Source organism: Colletes gigas, unplaced genomic scaffold (genome assembly GCF_013123115.1).
Source record: "Colletes gigas isolate AHSC1104 unplaced genomic scaffold, ASM1312311v1 Colletes_gigas_Sc00076, whole genome shotgun sequence".
Classification (NCBI taxonomy): domain Eukaryota; kingdom Metazoa; phylum Arthropoda; class Insecta; order Hymenoptera; family Colletidae; genus Colletes; species Colletes gigas.
The window spans coordinates 118,320-145,137 of record NW_025106705.1 but is presented as its reverse complement, the minus strand read 5'-3'; the positions used below and the strand labels follow the sequence as shown (position 1 = coordinate 145,137).

Here is a 26,818-nt window from a genome sequence, read left to right as displayed (position 1 = left end):
AGTTAATAATTAATTATATTTTTATTTCAGATGTCGGAATCACGGTTAGCAAAACCTAATCTTCGTAATTTTCATCTTATGCGTGCTAAAAGAAATTTACCAATCGTGTTAGGGCTATCTGTTTTGAGTGGCCTAGCCTACAAAGTGATAATAAGTGATCCGTTTGACAACAAAGTGACGGACTTTTACAAGTAACCAAAATTTTGTGATGGTTATACTTATAGGCCTTTTGATTTTTAACTTGTAACATAAATATTTTGTTTAATTTTAGAACTTATGATCCAGAGGTAGCATTGAAAAAAATGAATGATGCCGGACTTATGCAGTCTCACCCTATAAATTAAATACCACAAATGAAAAATTAGTGCTAATAAAGAATTCCATGTATGAAGTTATGTACATATTTAATAAATAAATCTATTAGAAAATCACACTTTAGATGTACATTTGTAAGGTTGATGAAACTTATATAATCCTGAAGTTTGTTGAATAACATCTTTATTATGTTGGAAGTATTGTTTATGATACATGTACTTAGTATTTAAATTATTATTTCTTTATATGTATCACATTTATTTATAGTAATGCATTTTGGAAATATAAACTAAAAAATGTATTTTGTAACTATTATATTTAAAATTCGTTTCTTATTGCTTCAATAAATATTTTAAGTAAATACACTTGAAGGATATACCTACAGAAAAAATAAATGTTTCAAATTATTTCTTGTAATAAATGCATATTTTTTTTTTTGGAACCGACGATATTTATTCGTATATAAAAGTAATATATGTCGTAGAACACTGAAAGTTGTAATAAATTACTCGTATCAAGTATGTGTATTATGTAAAATATGAAATAATGTAAATTGAAATACAATATTTTTAAATGCAGTAAGAAAAATTAAACTCCATAAATATAAATAGTGATAGGTTAGGAAATTTCAATGTTAAAATGATTGGCAAGATGGCGCCTCTCAAATACCCAGCGTGCCCCGCGCGATTGATTTGCGCATGTCAGTTGTTCGCATTGCAAATGGCGGCTCCTTGTTATTGTTCATGGCGTTTTATGACTTGTCCCTTTATATTACCGATTATGTCGAGTTTTTTCGTGATTCCTACCGTGCGCTGTGTGCAGAAAGTGAAGTAAGACTAGCGCGGCATATTTTAGATTAAAATTAGTGCTCCTGTGGTGTGGCTGCGTGCATTTTGGACGCGAGAAATCCCGCACGAAGTTGGAAAGAAATGGGGTAACGTTAAAATTTTCTTGTGTTCATACGGTATCGAATCGTTCAGTGCAAAGACTGAAGTGAGGCTCGTTGGCTAGTGTGCCATTCGTTATCGAATTTTAACTTTGTTTTGGTAAGCATACGCAATTAGAAAACATGTAGGAAAGCTGCGAAATAAAAATGTTCAGACTTTTGACGGTCTATCTTGAGCATGCTTGAGACCACTTCACGTACACCTCCCCCGACGGACAAAATGGTGGCCCCCCGATATCCAGTACTCTGGATGCCTATTTTGCCGAAAATCATTATGGAAATTGTTAAAATGAATTATTTCTTTATCAAAATACTAAATTCCGATTAACACAACAATCGACGTTTCGCATCTGGTTAAGAAAAGTATTCTATAACCTATTTTCTTCCATATAGAAGTTGTGCCCCCGTCTTATGGCCCAAAAGATTTTAATTGCAGTTCGTGAGTGGTAAGACTTAATCCAAAATCGTTTACTTTATATATGTCTGCCGATTCTGTAAATATTGATCAAGTAATTGATGTTAATTGTATATTTTTTTCATTAATCCCTATAATTTGATGAAAATCAAGATCAAATTATAACCTAAATAGTAATGCTCGTTGGCCTCACTTTTTGTTTATGCACTATGTTTTCGTGAGTGTTTTGTTTCGATAACACTTGTCAATTTTATGTTTAGATTTTATATGTTCGACACTGCATTCAAATTTATACAATTATTTTCATCTTTTTAACCACTTAATAATTGAATTTAATATTTCTAACATTTTTTTTTAATAAAAATATTTATATAGTTTATACTTTTGTAACATCGCTATAATCATTTTTATGCAAATATTTAGCTATTCCTTGAACTATAATTTGTAAATTACTGACACAGTAAAATAAAATCATATTCAAATTTAATATCACTAATTGAATAATTACACTTATGAAAAATTTAAATAAATCTTTCTTTTTATTTTTATTTGGTTATTTGTATTAAGTATAGTATTGTTTTACTATTATTTAATAGCTATTTACCAAGTTTAATTACAGTTTCATTCTGAAGTCGTTTAATATTATTTGACTGCTAATATATGTATGTTTTAATTTTAATATTAACATATGTATATTGATAATTATATTAAGTTTTCAGATGCATTAATTGTTCATTCGTATCTTGTTAAAATAAGTTTAGAATATAGTTACATATTAATTTATTTATTTTTATACTTGTAAGGTATTATATTTCCATATATTGTTTTTAAAATTTATCTATCATATTTTATATTACTCACTTTAAATTTTTTAATATAATTGTATAGTAAATAAACAATAACTATATTATTCTTATACTGATAAATATACTTAATGAGAAATGCTATAGTTAAGGCATACAGTGTATGATTATATTTTAAATGCTAACTGATTTCTTAATAAATAGTTTTAAATATTTTACATTTTACAAATTAATTGCTTATAGACCAAAGGTTTATAGATTTTTTGTATTATAATATTTGTATTTTTGTATGTCGAAGCAAAGTAGTATTAATTTTACTTTAAATCATAGATGCATTTCTACAACAGTGTTAAACATAATTATATATTATATAAATTTTCCGTTTATATTATAATATTATTTAATAAAAATGTGTTATTTTGTCCCATAGAAACATTAAGCATATTTATTAGTGCTGGAGTGGTTTGGAGCTGTCGGTTTAGAACCGACGGACAAACATCCTATCACCACATACCATAGTGATACCCTGAGGCGTTTGTAAGCTCTCTGGGTAGTTATGTGATTTGTAGTTGGTAAGTATGAAAATTTGTTTTTCATTTATCATAGTACATTTGATTGTATTATTTACTACATTGTTTTAAATAAATATCAGTGGTTGTTTACTTTGTATTTCTATTAGTCAAGATTATAGTATAATATGATATTTATTATTAATTTTTTATAAAAACAAAATGAATTATTTTAGATTTGATTTATAATATAATATAGTCCTTACAGTAAATTGATTAAAAACTTTTATGGAATTAGAATAGTAAAATTATTTAAGTCAATATGACATCAATTTATTATACATTTTAGTCATGGCGGCTGATAGTGATGGTGATCTGATCGAGACGGTGGTAACGTGTGTGGGTGACCTAGAAGATCCTGAGTTTCCACACAAGTTTAAAATTATTGTCGATCGACTTAAATCTTTGCTTTGCAAAGGTAATTTTTGCATACAAGAGTTATTCTAAATTTTCAAATTAAAAATAGTATTGATATTGACAGTATATAACAACAATGTTGGTTAATTACATTATTTTATAATTTATAGATAAAGGGAATGGTTTAAGAGTAAACAAAGTAGAGCCATGGAATTCTGTCAGAGTCACATTTTCAATACCCAGAGAAGCTGCATTACGTCTTAGAGAATTAGCAGCTCAGGCTTCTCCGACGCTTACACAGCTTGGAATTCTTTCAGTGCAGGTTGAAGGAGATCAGGTAATACATGTTCATTAATATAAATTAGTCAAAATGTTTAAAATTTGATTACTGTCTATTTAATACATATTTCATTAATTTGAATTCTTTTTTGTTGTTAAATGTTCATTAATATAAATTAGTCAAAATGTTTAAAATTTGATTACTGTCTATTTAATACATATTTCATTAATTTGAATTCTTTTTTGTTGTTAAATGTTTAATTAATACACGTATTTGGTATATTAGGTAATATCATTGAGGATAGCCAATCGCTTTAGTGGAGAAGCACAAGAAATTGTGTTACATTCAGGACCCTCGCAAGAAAGTGGTGCCAAATCTCAAAATGAACCCACTAGCAATACAACTAATGTTGACAGTGATCCTCAGACAGCTTTACCTGGTCCAAGTAATACATCTAGCATTTCTTCAGCATTACGTAATGTGGCTCAAATAATAGCAGCTGGTATGTTACTATATATTGTATAAAATTAAAATTCTTTCCTTTAAATATGTAAAATTTTCTGAATAACCATTATGTTATTTCAGGTACATCATCAGAGAAAACTCCACAATTTCGCTCTCCAAATGTAGTTGCACCTACGGACTGTGATCCCATCCCATCGTTTCTTACAAAATCTGTACAGTCGACATCAGGCAATAGCAATGTTGGTGCCTCTGGAAATCAACCAGTAACTAATTCTAGCACTTCGCCCAGGAGTAATTATAATGGTCCATTCCCATTTGCCAGTATGACACATGCTGCCCAAGCAATACATAGTCGCGAATCACAAGCAACTACAATTAAAAATGCTATCCAATTTAAGCATCATGTACAGCCACCTCCGCCTTATCCTGCTCAAGAGAATTTGGCGACAGTAACAACATTAACAACTGGCCATACTACTACTCAATCAGTTGCATCGGTTGGTCAGTTGACGAATCAGTACAAGTCATCGATTACCACCACATCTAGTCTGTCACCAAACAATAACAAGCTGACAGGAAATTCAAATGGTAATGGAAATCAAGTTGCTCTCTCCAGTCCACTTCTTGTAAATCTTTTACAAAATGATGCTGGCGCACATCCGAACAATGTGATACCTGGCCAGAAAATGTTGCCACCAGCTGTTATTGATAGTTCTGGAATTACTAATCGTATGAGACCTACTAAAAAACCAACAGTTAGAAGGAAAGATTTAACTTCACCTAGTGAATCTCCACCAAATTTAGACTCGCTTAGGACAGAAGACCTCATTGGAGGGACATCAGTCATTCCTGATCTATCTCAATCTTCTACGTCTGCATTTGCAACTGTTAATGTTAATCAACCTTCGACTATTCCTCAACAACTTCCGATCAATGTAATTGGTGGAACTGGGCAAACTATGACACAACAAATAGTTCATCAAACCTCTACTAGTGGACAAATACAACAGTCTGCATCTTCGTTGCATGCTCAAGTACAAATACAACAAAAGTTTCCCATTAGACAAGAATTGGCTTACAGGCCTTCACAAGTACAATTGCAAGGTCAACTTCCGATCAGGCATCCGGTTAATGGACAACAAATTCGAACACCTTTGCAGCAACGACAACTGTTACTTCAACAACAACAACAGCATCAAGTTTTAACTCAGCAACAACAGAACATAAATACTTCGCAATTGCTTACACAACAAGCTTCAACGCAGCAGCAACCTTTGGTACAGCAACAAACTGTAAATACATCGTTACAATCTACATCAGTTTCCAATCCACCACTTCTACAACAGCAACAATTAATGCAGCACTCTACGGTAAACATTAATGTTCCACAACAACGGCTAAGTTACTTAAATAATCAACGGCAACAAACTCCTCCTCCTTATTCGCGACAACCGGTTCCACCGCAGTCTCATTTAGGACAGCAAAATCAAGCTTTGAACGTGCAACAACAATTACATCATAATCAACTTAAAAACATGAATGTTAATACCAGTAATACGACCGATTTCCGATATGGACAAAGTCAAAATATTCTCAGTAGAAATTATCAGGCTGCACCAAGTAATGCTAATGGGACCACGTGGAACGCACAAAATACTTCTATTCCACAAGGTGCTCAAGTCAATACTACACGTCTGCCAACTACAAATCAGGTTTCAGGTGCCTTTTCTCAATGTGGATCTCATCCTAATCACGTTTCTACCAATAATGTCGCTTCGCCTGTTACCAAGGTCGAACCATCGCAATCTCCTAAACACGAAGAAGAGACACCTGAACCAGAATATACGTCAACTGGTAAAATACGACAGTTTCTCATTAACCCTCTAACCGGGCATCTGGAACCAATGCCTAGTGAGAGTTCAGATTCGGAACCGGAAAGTGCGGTAGATAACCAAGATGATTTCTTTTCCTTTCCATCCCCATCGAATGACCGATCAAATTCCATATTTTCTGACGACGATGCAGACAGTAATTTCTCAAGAAGAAATGATACAACAACAAATACAGATCAATCAGATTCCGAAACCACAGTGAAATCTACCGCCAGTGAAGGAAGTTTAAAACACAGTAGAATAAAATCCAATAGAGACACTACGCAAAGTCCAATGCCTGGAGAAAAAATCAAACTAAGACTAAAGTTGGAAAAATCTGAACCTGTTACACCAGCTTATAAAGTTGATGTTTCTTTTGTAAACACGCCACCAATTAGAAAAGCCGATAAATCAGTAAATAAAATGTTTACCGCTGGTATTCCCAATTCTGGAACCGGCGATGAACCAAGAGTGCCTCCATTACACATTTCCTTAAGAGGACGTAATGCTTCGGTAGTACAAATCAGAAAAAAGGAAAAGAAATCATTAAAGGATGGCGAATCTGATCCAAGTAGTGTAAAACGGCGAGGCAAGCTAAAGAAAATGAAGGAGTGTATAGACGGGAACAAATTATTGCAAAAAAGGTCATCTTTAAGTATGATTATAGGTACATCATCTGCATCCAAATTACCTTTATCCAATTCTACAATTATCAACAACAGCACTAATGCTATTAGCAAAGTCAACAATCTACTCCAAACTGTTGTGTCGAAACCTAATGCCTTAAAACAAGAATTACCGGTAGATGTACGCGTTCAAACCGGAATTACAAAACCAAGTTCAAGTAAAAACAGTGATGTCGATGATATTCCATTAAACAGTAGAATACCATCTCCTTCAAAACATAAGTCTACTGTTTTAAATCAACCTTTAAATACGCAACAATCTTTAACAAAAAATCAAGTTGAACTAGATGTCCAAAACCATATGCAAGAGCATAAAATAGGAGGAGGTAAGATACATGTTATGCTGTATTTTATAATAATTATAAAAGTATGAATTTATTGTAAAATAATGTATTGTATTTACACTTTTTAAAAATATTACTTTTCTACGTGTTTGATTAATATTTATACATAATTTTACAGGTAAAACCAAAAGAAGAGACTCTAAAAAGAAATCAGAGTCAGGAGATGGTTTACATCGTGAACAAAATTTGTTATCCGGTGGTAGAATTTTGGATAATCAAGCAAAATGGAGAAAACTTAATTACAAGGGCGATTCAAACCAATCGTTAAGGAAAACCGACGTTCTTTTGGCTGGAAATGATTTCAATGCAGTCAAGAAAGTGGGGGAAATTAGAAGAACGAGCGATAGCGACATTAATAGATCAGCAATTGAAAAGAATAATACCTTGAATGCCATTGCTTCTAGATTAACAGAAGTAAATGGCGTAAAAAAGGATCTAATTAGTCAAGAGAAAAGAAGAAGATTAAGTTTAATAGATGAAAAAGATCTGCACTTAGGAGGTAAATATAGTGCTTTTGTTTCTATTTTCTTATTTTGATCGAATGTTATATTTTCATAATTTTATACAATTGTTTTAATATGTATCATGAAATTTCTTTTCTTAATTAATTCTTTTAATTATGTTATAGAATCTCAAGATGCAGAGGCCACACACTTTAGTAGTCAGAAGACTGTTCCGGAATGTTCTTCTGCTAATGCTGTTTCAAATATAAATACAAAACCTGTCAACAAACCATCATTTGAGAATGAAAACTCTGGATTAATACCTTCAAGTATGCCTACGCAAAATGATTCGAATTTATCTACCAATCTTGAAAATAAGGTATCTGCACATGTAGAAACTGCTGTAAAAACTGCACAGTCATCTGTAAATAGGATTATTTCTGGGAAAAGTAAGACAGATACAGATACTTGTAAGACAAATTCTAGCATGGTAACAAAAAATCAAAGTATTGGTCAAAAATTAAAAAACCATATGGTTTTAAAAAGTGATACGCATGCTGCAATCAACAGGCATAGTAAAATAGATCATTTTGGACACAAAAGAGTGATTCAAAATCATATGAAACAAGTTGATAGATCTGCAGCAGAGAACAAGGTGGATAGTACGCAAAGAATTAGTTTGTTGAAAACTACACAAGCTTCGGTAATAGGAAACTCAATGGACCAAGTTCCCAGATCCCAAAACATTGATTTACCTATCAACAAACCAACTTTACCAATTGGAGAAATTAATGTAACAGAAGCAAAAGTTAAACAAAAGTTGCTTGAAACTACTGTTCCAATTGCAATTGGTGTAGATGCAAGCACAGAAAGAGTTAGTAGCGGAGGAGGTGGTGAAGATTCAGGCATCGAGTCGATGGATGCTCTTTCAGAGAAGTCACCAAACCAAGGAGAATCTCCTTTGCACAGGCCAGCAACCGAATCAGTAACGCAAAGCAGCACAAAGGCTGCTGTTCAAGGGGAATCTTCCCTATCAACCACCAATAAGAACGTGCCTTCCTCAACTAGTAGTAGTGATATGTGTTCAAATTCCCATTCGGAACTTCTGAAGTCCAGTGGCCCACAAAGGTTAAGTCCTGTATCCGTAGCAAGTTATCTTGAAAATCATATAAGTCGCAATATATCAAACTCCAGTGAACATGATACAAAAGATATACCTAGTGAAAAATCTACTTCATCAACATCAAGAACTGGTGGTCATAGTGACTTGGTTGCTAGTTTAGAAGTGACTGATAATGATAAAAGTGTATCCAGTCCTCTGGTGACAGGATCAGTGACTATTGTGACAACTCCTGTACCCGGTAATGTGGATAGTGATAATTTATTGCAATGCGCGCAGCAGCAAACAAATGACTTTTCTGAGAAAGACAATTGTAGCATTAAGTTAGAAGGTTCTATTAATCAGCATGATCAGGGTAAGACAAATATTAAACACGAAGTGTCACATGCCCCCGAGAGTGCATTCGAAGACAATGTAAAAACAGTCATAGATGGTAACAGTGCAATTAGGTTAAGCAACGAACCTCATGGACAAAATAATAATGGTGTGCCTGTAATACAAAATCATGTTGCTTATAGTAATGTAAAGACAGAAAAACTTGATAATACAGTTACAAACGAGGCTAGCACAGTGACAGACAATTCATGTTCCAATAGTCAGAGTTTTGGTTCTGAAATCAAAGTAGAATCTAAAGTAAATACAAAAGTTGATGATACAAGGCAAAATGATCGGTCAGATACTTCAAAAAGCTCTAGCATTTCTTTAAGCACAACAACCATTAAGTTAGAACAATGTTCCGATCAAAACCAAAAATCTAATGTACAAAGTCATCAACAAATATCAGTTAGAGAGCCTTCTATGAATCTTCAAAAAGTTACAGACGATTTGGTTAAGAAAATTGTAAATGATGCAAGTGATATAAGTATAGGTATTCAATCACCCCTGGGTGAAGATCCTCAGCCGATTAGAATTACCCCACCATTGTATACATACTCTAATTCGGTAGTTTTACAACGAGACGAGACTCCAAGCCCAGCAGCACAAAATCCAGAAGTGGATTCTAGTGACGTGGAACATGTTAAAAGGAAGCGCAGAAGAAAACAGGAACTAGAGGGACGGCAGGATGTCATATGTATAGAAGATAATGACGAAGCACAATTTGTGGAAAGGTTGAACTCTAACAATTCAGATGACTATGTTAAACGACCACCAAAATCATTGTTGGAACAACTTCTAATAGAAATTCCAAATGACACTAATGAGAAAAGATCTTTAAGAACAAGATCTCAAAAATTAAACAGTCCTGATATTGTGAAGACTCCAAAAAGTAGTCCTCATGGTCCTAATAAATTAGAAGAAAGACGCAGCATATCACCATATGCTAAAGCAAGCCCTAAGTTAGGAGTGTCAAAATTATCTCCTAATACGACAATAAAAGTCGGGAAAAGAAAACGCCAAGAAAGCGAAAGTTCTGTAGCATCTAGTACTGCTGATGATCCACAACCAAGACCAGGAAAACGGAAATGTTCCGAGAACGCCGCAGAACTTATTAAAGCTTGCATGGGTGTAGATGAAACTGGTTCTTTAAAGAAACAAGTACCTGTCAAAGAAGAACAGTCGAAAAAAGGATTCAGCATATTGGCCAAGGCCAAGAAAGGTGTTTATTCCATTTTATAATTCACTGATTTAGTAATATGATTTGGCGTACTAATGTATTTACAGGCTGTTCTACTTTAATATATGCATACAGTTATTTCCCGAATTATTTCTTATTCGTAAAAATGTTTATGATGTTCAGAAGTCTTATCATTGATACCTCAAGTCGTCTTTTCTAATGCAGAGAACAAAGAATATTTTTTTAATGTTCAGCAAAGAAACAATTTATTTATAAATGACCTTGAAAAATCAAAATATCATCAATCAATAAATTCGTCTTGAAATTAACTGTAGCTTAGTTAAACAAAAGTAAAGAATTCTATTTAAAAATAAAATAAAGGTTACCTTAAAATTTTGGGGATCCTATTACTTAGATAAGACTTGTATTCATCATGAGTATTTACAGTGAAACAGAATAAGTTCAATTTGAAACATTTTTTTAGATATCAAATAGCTAGGAGGATAATTGTGTATATAAATTAAAGTGGGACACTATAGATTAGGGTCCTTAAATAACTTTATCACCTAAAATGTTTCCACTATCATTGGAATTACAAACAAATGTTTTCTGCAAAATGTGTGGGATCATTATAGGATATGAACATTTTCAATTTAGATGGATCTATTAAGAATATACTAGAAGCATACTTTCATGTGTTTTCTTTTGTTTATGAATACCTAATAAGAGCTTTAAGATCTAATAATCAGTTGTATGCAAATCTTTATTGTTCTTGCATGTAGAAAAAAGCTACTACAGAAAATATATTTTTCTAATTTCAAAAATATAATAGCGATTTTTCAGGTGGTACAATTATATAGGATGCCTTTGCTTGTATGTCAGTGTCTTACTTAGATATTAGATATGCATTTTTTTCACTTGTTTCCTTATAAGACAACAAGGACTGCCAAAAACAGAGAAATCAAAGTGCCAATTAAGTACAATCGATCCATACAAATTTTTGTCCACATTGGAAGTAATTGTCATTAATACATGTCAATGAAACTGAGATTATTATGATCATACATACATACATAATTTATTCGTTTCACTGATTCACTTGCATATATTATATAATCAAGTATTATACTGCTATCTCTCAATCTCAGTCATGTCTTTCTTAATTTATGACAAATTACTTTTACATTACATATTAATGTTGTGTTAAAATTGGACCTGAACATTTTGATACAAGAATTTTTGTATTTTTAGGTCCCATTGTGGTAGAAGTAGATTCGTCTGATGATGAACCATTGATTGAATCTGTAGGAAAAGCAAGAATGCGATTATCAGACGAAACATCCGCTGCATCTCCAAAGTCTAAAGATCAAAAGTAAGCAACATCGGTGCATTCTTTTAGCAGCAGTGCATATCTGAATATGTCAGAGATTTGAGAGCCCCGCTACGTAAATAAATTTTTGTTATTCTAGAACAAATACAAGCACAACTGTTTCTGGCAGTCAAATTAATTCCAGTAATATATCAAATTTCAATGCCAGTAATAGAGTGCAAAGAGAGAGCCGTTTATTAACAACCAAGCAACCAAGTACAACCGCGGTAGTTACTGCTGGAAAGGAAAGGCTGCGAGGTACTTCCGCATCCAGTAACGAATCCTTAGGAGAGGTAACAACAAGAAGGTCTGTGCGACAGAATACAGCATCGCCACTAGCAACACCAGCGAGCAATACAAGGGGTGCAACTAGATCTACAGAAGATATTACTAGACGGAAAACTCGAAGTGGTGCTGGTATGTAAAATGTTTAAATACACTTATAAGTGTAACTTATTCATTGATCAAATAAATATTCACACTCTTTAAAAATTCTTTTTTACGTTATTATATATATATAGGCCGAAATTTTTATTTTGATATGTTATATAAAAATTTAAAGTTAATTGATCCTTGCATAAATATTTATGACAGTATAATTTATACATTATGTACTTCACATACCATTTTAACTGAAAACACCTCGTACAGCGGGAACATTGTTTTAGTAACAGCTGAGGCAGCAGAGCAGGCAAAACGGAGGCGAATATCCCGAGAAAACAAATGACCTTCGGGAAGTGACCTTGACAGTGATTAGCTACCGTCGCTCGTCAAGGCATGTCCGACTGATTATGTATCTGTTATAAATGGTTATGTGATCGCCGTGTGGCTGGACCCCACCTGGTGAAACTGTTTGCGTCAATAGCGCACAATGCTGATGTACATGTAGCAGGAGTATCGTGTTTAGAGTGCTGGATGGTATTCAAATTTTTTGTTACAATAGAACATACGTTGGATTTCATTGAATTAAGCGTGTACATGTTATATTCCATAATATTATCACGAGAATATTAGAAACGAATTTCTAGACACTTAGGATACCACAATTGTTATGTTTTTAAATGTTTAAGTAGCTTGTCGAAAAAGTAAAAAATAAAAATAACTTTACTATTTTTTTGGCCGTCTAGCGTTCTCAATTACACTGTACTCCTAAACAGCAAAGTTTAGTTACTCAGAATAATCTGCTCAATGCATAAAACTTTAAACTAAGTAACTGAACTGATCTAAAACTGCCGAGTCGATGTGTAACTTTCTTTTGCCAAACTTTTGTGACCCTGTATTTAAGTTTTAAACAAAATCTAAATGAACGTCATTTAATGGTAAATTTATTAAATATTCCGTTACATGATCAGTATCTTCAAAATATTTGAATCGACAGTGTAATGTTATTAGACTCCAATTACAGTAAACATTTAATATTTGTATTATTTAGTTAAAACCAAAAAAAGATTCGTGTGGTATACAAATCAATTTACATTTGCAGGATGTATCATTTATTCGATATTGTTATTAGGGATTGCTAATACAGGTTAATAATGGTAAAAGAAAGTCGAAATTTATAATGCATTAAACATAAAATCTGACTGTACTGCCGTAAATAATGTACATTTCTCAAAAACAAATTTCATTAACTGGTGGGGCTGAAGTCGCTACTCTGACAACTTCACTGATAGACTTTGTTTGAAAATATTAGTTTATATTTGGAATTTATTTTAATCAATTTATTACATAAATATTTTTACACGTAAATAATTATATGCGAATGGAAAGACTCTATAATAATTACATACACTATTCATCATTAACCTAAACAGTACATTCTCTTTGCGGATATAAATCGAAATACTTCTTCGATCCATGTATATTCATAACAAAGACTTCTCAAAAATATTTGTAGGACAATCGTACTTTTTTATATATTTACACAATGAAACTCGCATCTATTCAAAAAACTTTACTTATGATACCCTATAATTGATGATTTTATTGAATTTGATAAAAATTATGTCGTTTATAGTACTACAAGATCTCTATTTTTCTTGTCCCAGTGAACATGGTCTTTCAGTGGGAAGTTCGTCTTGAGTTACAATATTGCAGAGAGCAAAGGATATATGGTTATTAAAAAAGGATTTATTTTATTTATGAAACATAAACAGAACGTTGGGATAAATCGAGCATAAATATATGAAAATAATAGGAATAATTATTATAGAAAAACGATTAATACAATGTTAATTTGATAGGTAATATATGAATGAATATATTTTGTAAATAATTTCTTGTAAAGATACGTAAAACACCCCTCGTTGTAAATATAAGAACTGTTTAAATTTTTATTAAATTAATTATTCAAATTGTGCAACTTCGTCATACTATTAATTAATCTTCGTGATTGTGCACTGAAAACTCAAGTAGCACCTTTTTGGCAACACTTAAAAAATATGAGGATGTGTATACATACGTACATATAATATTGTATATGTATGTATGTATGTGATGTATATGAACTATTGTTTTTGTGAACAGATAATCTAGTTTTATATTGTATAAATGTAAATTATACGATTGAGAGTAGGAAGTTCTTCGTGAGCCTATGATAGCCATCATAGCACTTCTTTATATTGAAAACTTGCATTTAAAAAATTTTACTGCTAATTTACATTAATTTTTCTCTAATTCTGTTGCGTACCTTCCACTATTTTCGTTAAGTAAAAGATGTATTTGCAAATTAATTATAAAAAAAAAATATTATTACGATTGTTTTATATTTAATTCTTTTCTATGACATAGAATCTTGTTAAAATTATATCGCGGCCGATTTCTGAGAATTGTTAAATTCGTTAATGCATGAAAAATAAATAAACCTGATCTTGCTTTAAAAAATATATTTTCATCTCTCCAACAAAAGCTTTTGGTTCTTTGTTCTTTCAAAATCATTAAATTTTATGAAATATTTTGAATAAAACATTTTTTTTTATATTGTTTATTAAAGCTTTGGTGGCTATCAGGCAGTACATCATATTTCAAAGGAATATTTCTGTCATATGAATGTTGAGTACTGAATTTAATAATATTTTAAATAGGAAAAATTTTAACAAATTTATCCATTGCATTAAATCATAACTACTCTGGATTACAATTTTGTTAAATTTTTTTTCTATTTTTAATATTACATTAAATTATTTAGAACATTACTTGTCTAACAGAATTTATTTCAATGGATCTTAAATTACATATTGTAAATAGTAGCATGCTTATTTTACATGGTGGGAACTTATGCTGTACATAAAACGTATAAAGAAATGAATATCCAAATCGCGTTTAATTTGATTCAGCCCTATATTGTAATGGAATGATATACATATAATGTAAAGTATAGTAATTTAATAACAGAATTTAAGTAAGAGCAAGAAAGAAAAGAGTTGTAATTTCGATGTAAAATATTCTCTTCGATGCTAGATAAGTAAGCTAGGGATTATTATGTTACAATTTTATCATTGAATATTACATTTATATGATTGTATAGATTATAAACAAACCAAGTTTTGTGTGTAAATATAAATATTTTAAAGATAAGTAAATCTTTCGCATGTTCACATAATTAAGGAGCTTCTAAAGTTTGTCTGCCATATAATTGCATATAGTATGTATTTATTGTAATAAAAATAATACTTATACACCAAAGATCATGGGTTGGTTGTAATATGTAACAATTGTTGATATTCAACACAATTAAAAAAAATGGTGTATTTGTGATGCTCAATAAACAATTGGTGTTTATAGTGTGGTTTGTAAACACATTTAACATACCACCGTTTTTGTGCAGACTATAATAATTATGCCAAGTAAAATGTTCACTTTAGTGCCCATTTATACATATATGTAACGAATGCATTACAAGCTCCTTAATTTTGTTTGCAATGCCACAAATATTTTATCATGTACATGAATGTGCGTTTTAAGATCACCAGCTACAAATGAAGTTTGATGACTTTAAAACCTGCTATATGCAAACATTTGTATTTTTAGTATTCGGTTAATTGATATAAATAGCAGTAAAAGTAAATAATTGATAATAATCCAACTGGATATATAAATATATAAATATATAAATATAAAAAATTAGATACAATACTATATTTGTAGAAAACGATTGAGCACGTGAAAAGAAAATCACGCTATAATTATAAAAAAAATATTATAATTATATTATTACCTATTATTACACAAAGTGGATACACAATATAGTAATTTGCTAATTGTACCTTTTAATAATTAATGTAGACACATTGATGAAGAAGGTTTTTTTCTTGTTATTAATTATTACCATAGACTTAAAAGATAATGAAAAATGTGTTATAAAAAATGCAATTGCTTATTTTGTATCATACCCAGTTTCATGAATTACTCTAATATTCTGTGTGCATATTTGTCAAATCAAAACAGTTTTACCACCATTTATAATACAGAAATACATTCTGTAGTTGTATGAATTTTTCCAGTTTTAATTTTACGATAATCACTTTGTGATAGGAAAGTAAACAGCATTTTAAAAACACTTGCTACTAAAGCCCTTAAATTTAAAAGATACCATACAAGATTCAAGTTAATATTTCTGTATATTTTTAATATTATGATTACATCATTGTGTTCACCTCATAAGGAAATATAACAAAGTAAACTATATAGTAACATGTCTACTAATACAAATTCTTTTCTAAAATATTTTATGAAAGATGTCAACATGTACAAAGTAAAGAATTTTCTTATTTTAAATATTTATGTATAGCTACGTCCAGTAAGTAAAGTTACTAATTATATTACAAGAATTCATAAATTTCATACATCTTTGTCTGTCAAAGATATCTAATATTACATAAATTTTTATAGACCCATTTATTTTAAAGCAAACTATGTATTAAAGTTTGCTAATGATGTATAAAAAAATAATTTCTCAATACATTCAATTATTTTATTAAACATCTCTAATTTGAAATAATACATATATGACATTAATTTGTAGTCTAAAACTCTTGCAAATCATTATGAAGAGAAATAAAAGTAATAATAATTTTCTTTTTTTTTTTTATAAAGCATCTGTTTAACTTCTTGATAGTCTTATTTAAGTAATTGTTAATGTTATTAATAAATATTCATATAATTCTTAGAAAGAATATAATCCGATTGTTTGTTCGTTTTCGATTTGTAGAAATTGAATTTTTTTGGATACTATATAAATTGTCATAAAGCTTAAACAAGATTCATCATTACTATGATCGAAGTCCTCGATATGTTTTTTCTCTTGCCTTTCCGATGCCATTTAGGAAGGAAATTAATAAATAAAAATAATATAAATGCTGACAGATCGTTGTAATACGAAATGTAATTGCTTCTATCTGAAAACGTGTCTAAAAGAAGTGTTTAATCATAAATAAAATTTTTATATTTCGATCATCGTTAAAATGGTTATAATGCAACGTGCCGATGTAAGTGAAGCTGTTGGAACTTTTTGACATACATATGTATGTAGCACGATGATCAATGTGTTTATCTGCTGGGTTTTATTACTACCATTAATTGTATAATTATATTTTCAAATTGGTATTTTTTTTTTACAAAACTATATAAATATTTATCATTCATTTTGAACGATTTTCATAATTAGCAAACAAATGCAAATTATCTGCAAATATAATTCATACACTTGAATGAATTAGGGAAATAAATATGTCTGTAATTAAAAAAGTGACCTAAGACATATATTTTATATATCGCATATAGATATAGTATAGATCAATGTAACACAAAACAAGAAATAAATTAAATATTTTCAAATTTGTTACTTATGTCACTTTTATAATTTCTGACGCATATATGTTACTGTGATGTATAAACTATAAGAAATGTAAAAACTTTTTAGTAAATTTATATACTACATAATAGAAGTTGACGTAAAAATATACGCTAATCGTATCTCTATGCTATTTTAGCAAAGTTGTGTATAGTTACAGTATCTGATGCATTTCAGTAAAAACGTACTAATAATTTTATAAAGATTGTTCTTTAAAATATATATGAAACGTAACACAGACCAAAAATCATTCATGTTATCTTCGAGGTTATATCGGATGATGATATATATATATATATGTTATACTGACAAGTTTCCAATCAGATAATCAGTTTACTATCTTTTAGTAAAAATTTCAGTATCATTTATAATGTATGCATTTATAAAGTTTACATAGGGTGTGTTCGGTTTAGACGCTCACTCATTTTAAATATTCATAATCATCACCATACTCGACTCTAGTCGAGTTTAAGATGTTCGTATGGTTGAAATTTTAAATCTTTTTTTTTAACATTCTAATGCTAGGATATGGTAAATTTTGTTTCGGAATTTCTTTATATTCTTTTGAACCACAAACTATGGTACAATTACTCCCACTTGAATTCGTACATTATAATGGTGATTCAGTATAAACGAAAAGAAATTTATTTCTTATGAATTCTTTTCTATTTATTTTCACCAAACGTTTTAACGGGCTTGTAATGTCCAGTTACAAAACTTATAAAGAGGTATACTAATATAAACAATATACAAAAATCAATAATACTTGGTGATACCAAGCGATCAATCAAACGAGAACCGGTGTTTTCAACGTGGCATAACCGTTGATAAATTTTTTTTTTAATTTATTAAAATATAAACCCATAAATATCTTAATGTATGACAAATGAATTTATAGCAATTTTAAAAATAAAAGCTCAATTCATAAGAAATAAGTTTCTTTTCATTTTGTAAAGTGAATCATCATTATAGTGTACGAATATAACTGGGAGTAACTGTATATCCAGAAATCTTTTATTACAGTATCACCACTATCACCTGACACCATGATCTTTGGGTGTACCTATTTCTAAGAACTTTATTTGATCTTCATTAAACACTTTGATTAAATTATCTTCCTTCTTACCTAAATGTTTCTTGTAAAATCCCTTCTGCTGCATTTTGGTAGATATCTTTAATATGCTGAAGGTAGATAGTGTTTTCTTTCTTTGAATTTAGCATAGTTTGCAATGATCTTAAAATTAATTTTCATTTAGAATCGAATCTTTGAACTCCAATAAAACAGGCCATATCGAAATAGCTTTATTTGAACCTCAATATGATCATTTCCTTTATTCTGTACAATTTTGTTTATAACTGTAAACGAGTGTTTGGACTACATCAGTCTTAATAATTTTCTAATGAATTAAATTGTTAAATTTATCTGTGCATAAGGCACAAATTCGTGTTACCTGGGTTACCAAGGTACTATAAATATATGTCGTAACCAAATCGCAATTAAGGGGTAGGACACATGGTCATGGTCGCTCCGGTGTTTTAATAAAGCATTTATTTTGTATTGTAGTAACTAAATAATTTCTATAAAAATGAGTATAGATCAGAAAAAGATAAACGATAATTCAGAAACAACTAAAGTCATGGAGCATAAAGAAAGAAAGAAACGACGTGCAAACGATCATATGGAGGTATAAAGTTAGGTTATATTGAACTATTTTAGATATAAATTTATTATTCACATAATAAATATTTTATTTTTCTCGTTCAATGGATTTGCATCTTTGGTCATATATTTTTTCAGGTTGAAGTAATCGATGGTATAGAAGGTAAAACGAAACCACATACAACTTTAAAAAAGGCTAGAAATGTACAAGGTGGAGAACAAAGAAAGGTAAATGCAGTATTTTAATTTTGTTAATATAAGTTGTTTTGAATTTTTATACTGTTATTAAAATAATGTAAAATATTTTCAGATACCAGTGCCTGCACATAGATATACTCCACTGAAAGAAAATTGGATGAAAATATTTACACCTATTGTAGAACATTTACAATTGCAAATAAGGTTTAATTTAAAAACGCGAAATGTAGAGTTACGCACAGAATCAGAAACTCCCGACATTGCTAATTTACAAAAGGGGGCTGATTTTGTAAAGGCTTTTATTTATGGGTTTGAAATAGAAGATGCCTTGGCTTTATTACGACTAGATGATTTATTTGTAGAAACATTTGAAATTCAAGATGTAAAACCTTTAAAAGGAGATCATCTCTCTCGAGCGATCGGAAGATTAGCTGGAAAAGGTGGTAGGACTAAGTTTACGATAGAAAATGTAACAAAGACTAGAATTGTTTTAGCAGATAGTAAAATTCATATACTTGGTTCTTTCCAAAACATACAAGTTGCACGAAGGGCTATATGTAACTTAATTTTGGGTAGTCCGCCTTCTAAAGTATATGGGCAATTAAGAAATGTAGCAAGCAAAGTATCAGAACGATTATAAAATATATAATATAAATAAAGTACAGGTTAATATCCAATAAATTTCTTCTACAGAGTATGTGAGAAAAGTGTAAGTGGTTTTTAAAATAAGACTTTTCAAATCTGTTATACGTGTTGCGAACAAAATATTTGCATTCAGTTACAAATAAATATAATTACTTTTCAAATTGATATATATAAAATTTATTTAACTTTATATAAATATACAAATTTAAATTAAAGAAGTATTTGATACTTGTATTTCCTGGGTACTTTATTAAGGACTAATCTGCCATCATAACTCAATGATGCAAATGTCCAAGGATCTGCAGATGACCATTCAACTGCATAAACACTATCTTCGTGTTCTTCATATCTACATACGACTCCATCATGTAACCTGGAAATATGATTATATTTCACGTCATTTTAGAAAGTATTATTTTTACTCTGTAGTCAAACTATTATAATTACTTGTATATTTTGCAAGAATAGTCATTCTGTGTAGAGTCATCTTCAGGAGTTACTGTATGTCCAAATGATTCTGAAGATATTGATGCAATACTAGATAATATTACTCTTGAGTCACTGCTAGAAGTTAGAATCAATTGATCATGAAAACGATTAATTCTAATACTCCAAACCCAATGTGAATGCTCTATGCGAGATAACACTGGTTCCGTAGGCGACCGAATATCCCAGAATTTCATGTACCCATCATCTCCACATGTCGATAAAAAGTATTGACGATTTGCGTTAAAATCTAGATCTCTAAATATAAAATAGATGTCATACTAAACTGCTTTTTATTTTATAGACGATCTATAAAAATTAAATCGACAAATAGAAAATAATAAATGACTTTTCTTATTACCTAATAATTTGAGAATGAGCAGACAAAATTGTCCAAGATGGTTCAGAAGGATTTCTGAAGTCCCATCCGCGAACATTATTTTCATTTAGTGTGACAAATTGATTGCAACCATTGTGAGGATTCCATTTTCCATTTGTAAAACGTGGTTGACCTTTACTAGCTAAAGTACCAATAGTTGTAGCCTAAACAGTATAAAAGATAGAAGGTAAATAAATTTGTTTAATAGTAAATTAAGAACTATTATTACCTGTGGTTCGCTATTAGCTATATCCCATAATATGAATTTATTGTCTACAACTGAAACAACTTTTGTTGAATCAATGGTATGATAAGCGATAGTTTTGAGATCTGAACCATATGGTATCGTATTAATATCTGCTACTTTTTTAAGATCTTCAACATCATTTGTATATTCCTTTAATTCTGGTAGTTTCCAAATAGCTCCTTTCATTTGGCAACTACCGTCATCTAAATGAAGATGCGACACATATTTGATTTTTCTGTTCCATTATCCTTTGTATTACTTTTTTAATAAAAATAATTTCAGTCACAATTACCGCTTAAACTATTATAACATGTTATAAACACATTAGGATCTGTGGGTGATGCTTGTAAAGACCAAATTTCCCCAATAGGATGATGAAATACTTGAGTCTTTAAACTACCTGTTTCTTCATTAAGTTCCACCAAATGAACTTGATTATTATTAAACTTTAATGACTGTGTTCCTACCAAAAATCTAACAATGTCTGTTTCTGCTGTTTGTGCAGACAATGCTCTTGTCTATAATATTACAAAAATAATGTTACTATTGTTAATAGATTTAGCAATTTTATGTTATAAATTGCAATGTTCATAACATTTTATAGAAACGAATTCTCTCATGCTAGTAAATATTATATTCATTAATGTAATTTCAATTTCTTGTAAATAACTAAAAACATATAATAGTTGTAACATTTGTCATGTTTAATTGCATACTTGAAATTCAAGTCCGTATATTACAGGGCTATCATTTTCCATCTTTTGATACAATTCCTGTTTCAGAATAAATAAGAAAAACCTTTATTTACAATAAAATCGTAACTTAACCCTACGATCTGTCACAACAGTTTACGATAGCACAACTGCATATTGCATGTGCATCAATGTATATGTCACATTTAAGAACGAAGAACAGCTAGAGGGCACTAAAGAACTTGAACCGACTGTTGCCACGTTGTTATAATACAAATTTATTAATTAATTATTAATAAAGTGTACAATTGGATATAAAATATTTAACGATACGAAAAATTATAACTTCCACGAATATAAAACAATGTCAAAGAAAATATTCAAATTAATACAAGATTATTTGATTAATAAATTGTTGCTCGACATCTCGATGTAACGTATTATGTACAGAATAATTATGTGATTCTATATACGTGATTGTACTGAATTAAATACATTATATAAGATGTATTAAACAAGCGAAGAATTTAATTCTTTCAATAATTAAAAGACCATTAATAAATCAAGCATTAAATTTATCTGTTAGAAAGATTTATTTATAATTTAACACGTGTGTTGTAGGAAACTTCATTGAAATCGTGAACCGTGCAAACAGAGGGGAGAGATATCTGGCCAATCAACGGCTCTGTTTTACCTTCGAACTAACGAACTGCAAGGACATCTACATATTTTCGTTATCCCTGCCGTATCCCCACCACTCTATTAGCAGCTCCCTGCGTTGCTTTGCGTCAGCCGACGAGTAACCAGCCGTGGGGTCACCAGACAAATTATGTCAAACGGAGTGGTGTTACGAACGTGAGCGACTATCGGGATTCGCTGTGCTCGTACACAAAAGTATCGCAAAGTGCGCGTTCGTACGATTTCAGTGTGCCGATGCAGTTTAGAAACTGGCCGCCGTCTCATAGACTTTCGTTAAATTTGTGCTAACGTTGAATGACCGGGCACGAATCTGTGCTTTCGTATCGTCTTCGCACAAATGCACGTATCTGTATTTATTTGTTTGAACAAATCATGCTGACCCTGCAACATCAATTGTAAGTAATCGCTTGTCACATTGTTTTACCGGTTTTTTGACTGACAGTGGCAAACTTCATCGTCTATATCTAATTTACTGCTACAAAATCGTGGGATACCTGTTTCTTTTTCATGTGCTTTTTTTTTTTAATTTTTTCCTTCGTTTTTATACCAGCTAAGAACACGTCTGTTACGTACTCGAATTAGGCAAGACTAAAACAGAAAAATGAGAATGTGATTTTGAGAGTTTCGTAGTTTGATCGTGGATAAATTGAGGTTCGATAGTTTTAACAATTTGGCCGCCACTTCTTATACCGATATGTATCGTGATTTGTGGCTTTTCCTGAGATTATCGCGACGATTCTTGTTAGTTTATTCATGCGAATACTTTACTCTGACTGAAATTCAGAACAATTAGACGAGGATCGTCGATGTAACTATCGATGGTGTTACTATCTTTATATTTCATGAAAATTTTCTTGAATAATTCTAACAAGTGCATTTGCAACATGAAACAAACGACGAAATTGACAAGTGCACGCAGCATTGTTGTGTGCTGAAGTGATATAAAAAATTTGTTTACAATTTCTCCATTCGAGTAGAAGAAATTTAATATAACTCGAGTATAATAAAATCAAATTAACAATATATACGATTATTTTGAGTAAAATTTGATTTTTCAAAAACCATCTAGGAGATTACATGATATTTTATTTTCTTTCTAGGATCTAACTTAATATTGCTGGTACAGAATTATTAATGTCTTATTAAATATATAAATCGATTTTCGTTACTCAAATTTTCCATGATTATTTATATTCATTGATAATATGATATTTGATATTTATATTTCTGTAAAATATGTCTTATCAATTTTACTTTCGTATTCTGGATACATTTAGATTTTTATTTATGTTACTGTTCGATCATTAAATAATTATAAAAGATTATATGTATTGGAACTTGAAAATTAATTTAATTGTTTAGTAAAAGTAAAATTACCATTTATTTGGAACTTTGATATATTTGAAAAGTTGTTTTTAATTTTTGTCATTAATTGTTTCATTATACATCACGGATAATATAAAATATTCGCAGCGAATCAAGCGTTAATATTTTTTATACAATCCCCATTTTCTTATGTTGCCAGCGATGGCAATGAAATTTTTTTTATAATTTTATTCCGAGGTTAAATCGAGTCGATAATAATAATCTTCCTTAACCTTTAGCAATGACACTTTTTTGTTTAACGTAACTATTCATAGTATAGTGCAATGGTGTCTTCGTTTTCTTTTTTGATAAACGCGTTGAAAACATAGTCTGTTACTTTTGTAACAGCTACTAGTTTATGCAATGCTGCAATCTATGTTGGAATACTTTCGAAAGAATTAAACGCGTTTTTCATCCTATTGAAATTGGATGCAAGATTCGTGTACAGTTATCCGTTTACAATACTGTCTCGTACAAAAGTATTTGCAGATTAGACTAAGTATTATTTCTTCGTTACGTGTAATATGAATTATAATTTTTTTCTTTACTAAATTGTACGGAAATAGATGAAATCATTTATTTTTCCATGAAAGATGCAAACCATCCATGAAAGATGCAAACACGTGAATACGAAAACGTTTAGGTTATCCGTTCATTGAAATTCCTAACTCCATCAGTCATCCGAAGAAGTAAGTGGTCGTCGACATCGTGTTTTTCACAGAATCTGTAGTTTTCCTTCAGATTTAACGATATACGATTGAAAATATTGTTTGTAACTTTTGTCCGCCATATTGGATTCGCCACTTTGAATTTGAGAAAGCGAATTCTTGATCAGTATCCCAAAAAGGATATGTATAATGTGTAAATAGATAGTAAAAATCCAGTTAATGTTCAGGATTGGTTATTAGAATTTAGAGCGCTAAACAAAACAGCTCCAAACAGGGTCATTCCACTCTTACGTAAATAGAGAAAGGTGAAAACATAAATATGACTGGAACAGCGTTGAACTTTTATTAAGGAATATCATGCTTATTAATTATTATTATTAATCACATACCTCGATATTGCTTGAAGCTGGAGAATTCGAGGAATTATCAATTTATCGAGCGTTTGCACAAGCGTGCTATAACGAAACGTTAAAACGGGGTAGCGCTAACCGGGATCTTAAGAGGGGAGAGCTCAACTTCTCCCCTTTGAATTTTAATCTATTTTTACAGGGTGGTAGTCGACAATCCCCTTGTTGCTATATGTAAAATAATAGGTGTAAAAATTCGTTGAGTGTACAGATACGAGGAACCAAAGTTACACATCTTGGAATATTTATTATGAATATTAATCTCTGTCATCGTTCGACTAGTGCAAATGGTATATGGTCAAATAACGAATAAAAGATAAATAACTGTTTGCTCGCGTTACTCGTTAAATAAAAATAAAAATTTCAATTATAAAATGTAATTGGTGTTATTATTCGAATAAAATTTTGTTCGATTATCGAAAGTTACAGATCAAATTCTGTATTTAGTATATGCAATATGTCTTCTTTTACACGGTGTTCTTTGGAACGTATCTACCGTGCAAAAAGGAAATTGAGTGTAATTTATCTCTCCTCAGAGTAATGGTGCAGTTATATTACTCAAGGGGAACGAAGCACGCATGAGCACATAAATTAAATGTGTATTTATTGCATATTGTAATTTGTTAAGTCGATAATCCATTTATTGAATTCCAAATAATTCGAGGTTCGCGAAGTACATTATATTCTTCTTAGAACGTAACGATAATGAATAACCGTATAATTTTTCTTGTATAATTATTTAGACGTAATGAATAAGTAATTTGTTCGTAAGCACGTTAACGGTTTTTAGTTTCTCTCGAAAAATGTACTTTATTACCATTTTTCTGTATACCATCTCGAAATAGATTGGAAAATATACATTTTTGAAGATATTTATTAAAATGTATTGCTTTTTCTATAAAAGTTTTCGAATCCTGTTAAAAACATGTATCTCGTTTAACACGTTCACTGCCAGATCAAAATCGTGTAATATTCTGCAAAAGTAAAATTTTGATTTTATACCATTGCAAGCTACATAACCTAAAAAAGTAAAATTTTGATTTTATACCATTGTAAGCTATACATAACCTAAAATTTGATTTCAGTACTTATTTTCGTAACCTTGTTAAAATTCACAAATTCCATCCAAATTTATCTTTCTCAACTTTCTTAACTTGAGAATTAATTTTTCTAGTATCATAATGGTAAATCCTGTCACTCATATATGGATGACGTGGCAGTGAAAGTGTTAAAAGAAAAAAGAAATTTATTTCATTTTTGTTAATGAAACTTTGGAGTTCCGTGGTCACTCGATTTAAAAGCAATTCGGTACTCAATGTATTACGAGAAGTTCATTGTTTTTGAAAACTTACGTAGAACCGTGAAAATTTCTTGTATTGTAGTTTTCTGTCGTTCGTGGTCGGGAAGTAAAAATTCAATATCAAGGACGTTAACCATCTTTGATGTCGTCGGTTAGAAACGGTCGCCGGTATAAACGCGTTTAAAGTCGACCGTTCGATTCCGAGGTCCCTCGAACAGCTAAAAAAGAAGAAAAGAAGAGACACAGGCGCGTTACGTTCACTGGGCTCGTGCGTTGAAACGAACCGCTTGGCAAGCGGTGACCCACGACGACGCTACACAGTGGCACAGCCATCGATTCTCTTCGTTTGAATCTCCATTGAGGCTGTTTCAGCGGGCTCGGGTTAATTGATTGGTCCGGGATGTTTTCGTACTTTTGGTCTGACCTCGTTGCCGACGCGTTGGTCAGCTCAGTGCCGACATGGCAGCCAGCAGAGTCCACGCTAGATCGATCACAGGCCGATCTCAGCCGTATCAGTTGTTCAACAGATGACGAACAGCCTGTTAAAGAAAAACGATCCACCTTTTTTCCCCCCTTCTTGTAAAAAACGATTCGCAATTAGGGGACAGATTCACGATCTGCGTGACGCGAGGGTCTGTGGCTGCGCCACTGACGCCTCGATTCGAGAGCGTCTACAGAAATGT

The 26,818-nt window shown here is 30.9% G+C and overlaps 4 protein-coding genes across 9 annotated transcripts in view; 3 read left to right on the top strand and 1 right to left on the bottom strand.

The window, feature by feature from the left end:
• Positions 1-1,068: 1,068 nt before the first annotated feature.
• On the top strand, positions 1,069-14,350 carry LOC122403813. Of its 4 annotated transcripts, none has more exons than XM_043407554.1 (11): positions 1,069-1,249; positions 2,910-3,051; positions 3,338-3,466; positions 3,576-3,742; positions 3,971-4,187; positions 4,271-7,033; positions 7,170-7,550; positions 7,680-10,211; positions 11,421-11,541; positions 11,639-11,955; positions 12,213-14,350. In XM_043407554.1, exons 3-11 carry the CDS (start codon positions 3,340-3,342, stop codon positions 12,263-12,265), a joined length of 6,678 nt encoding a protein of 2,225 aa, XP_043263489.1. In that variant the 5' UTR covers positions 1,069-1,249; positions 2,910-3,051; positions 3,338-3,339; the 3' UTR covers positions 12,266-14,350. The 4 variants fall into 4 exon arrangements, 3 of the variants coding, with proteins under 3 accessions (XP_043263489.1, XP_043263488.1, XP_043263490.1); XM_043407553.1 differs by having other exon boundaries at positions 12,207-14,350; XM_043407555.1 differs by having other exon boundaries at positions 12,190-14,350.
• Positions 14,351-18,565: 4,215 nt separating this feature from the next.
• Positions 18,566-20,057, top strand: LOC122403815 (RNA-binding protein pno1). 2 transcript variants are annotated; one of them, XM_043407558.1, is made up of 4 exons: positions 18,566-18,584; positions 18,954-19,074; positions 19,188-19,277; positions 19,360-20,057. In XM_043407558.1, exons 2-4 carry the CDS (start codon positions 18,976-18,978, stop codon positions 19,885-19,887), a joined length of 717 nt encoding a protein of 238 aa, XP_043263493.1. In that variant the 5' UTR covers positions 18,566-18,584; positions 18,954-18,975; the 3' UTR covers positions 19,888-20,057. The 2 variants fall into 2 exon arrangements, with proteins under 2 accessions (XP_043263493.1, XP_043263492.1); XM_043407557.1 differs by lacking the exon at positions 18,566-18,584 and adding an exon at positions 18,734-18,853.
• Positions 20,006-21,914, bottom strand: LOC122403814 (EARP and GARP complex-interacting protein 1). Its single transcript, XM_043407556.1, has 6 exons — positions 21,721-21,914; positions 21,297-21,522; positions 20,987-21,207; positions 20,740-20,921; positions 20,340-20,636; positions 20,006-20,265 (listed from the first exon to the last, which is right to left on the bottom strand). Exons 1-6 carry the CDS (start codon positions 21,760-21,762, stop codon positions 20,103-20,105), a joined length of 1,131 nt encoding a protein of 376 aa, XP_043263491.1. The 5' UTR covers positions 21,763-21,914; the 3' UTR covers positions 20,006-20,102.
• Positions 21,915-22,500: 586 nt separating this feature from the next.
• Positions 22,501-26,818, top strand: part of LOC122403823 — a 57,494-nt gene continuing 53,176 nt past the window's right edge. For both annotated transcript variants that reach the window (XM_043407575.1, XM_043407574.1), the window contains exon 1: positions 22,501-22,790. The gene's annotated coding sequence lies outside the window, so the exon portion shown is untranslated. The remainder of the gene's footprint in view (positions 22,791-26,818) is intronic.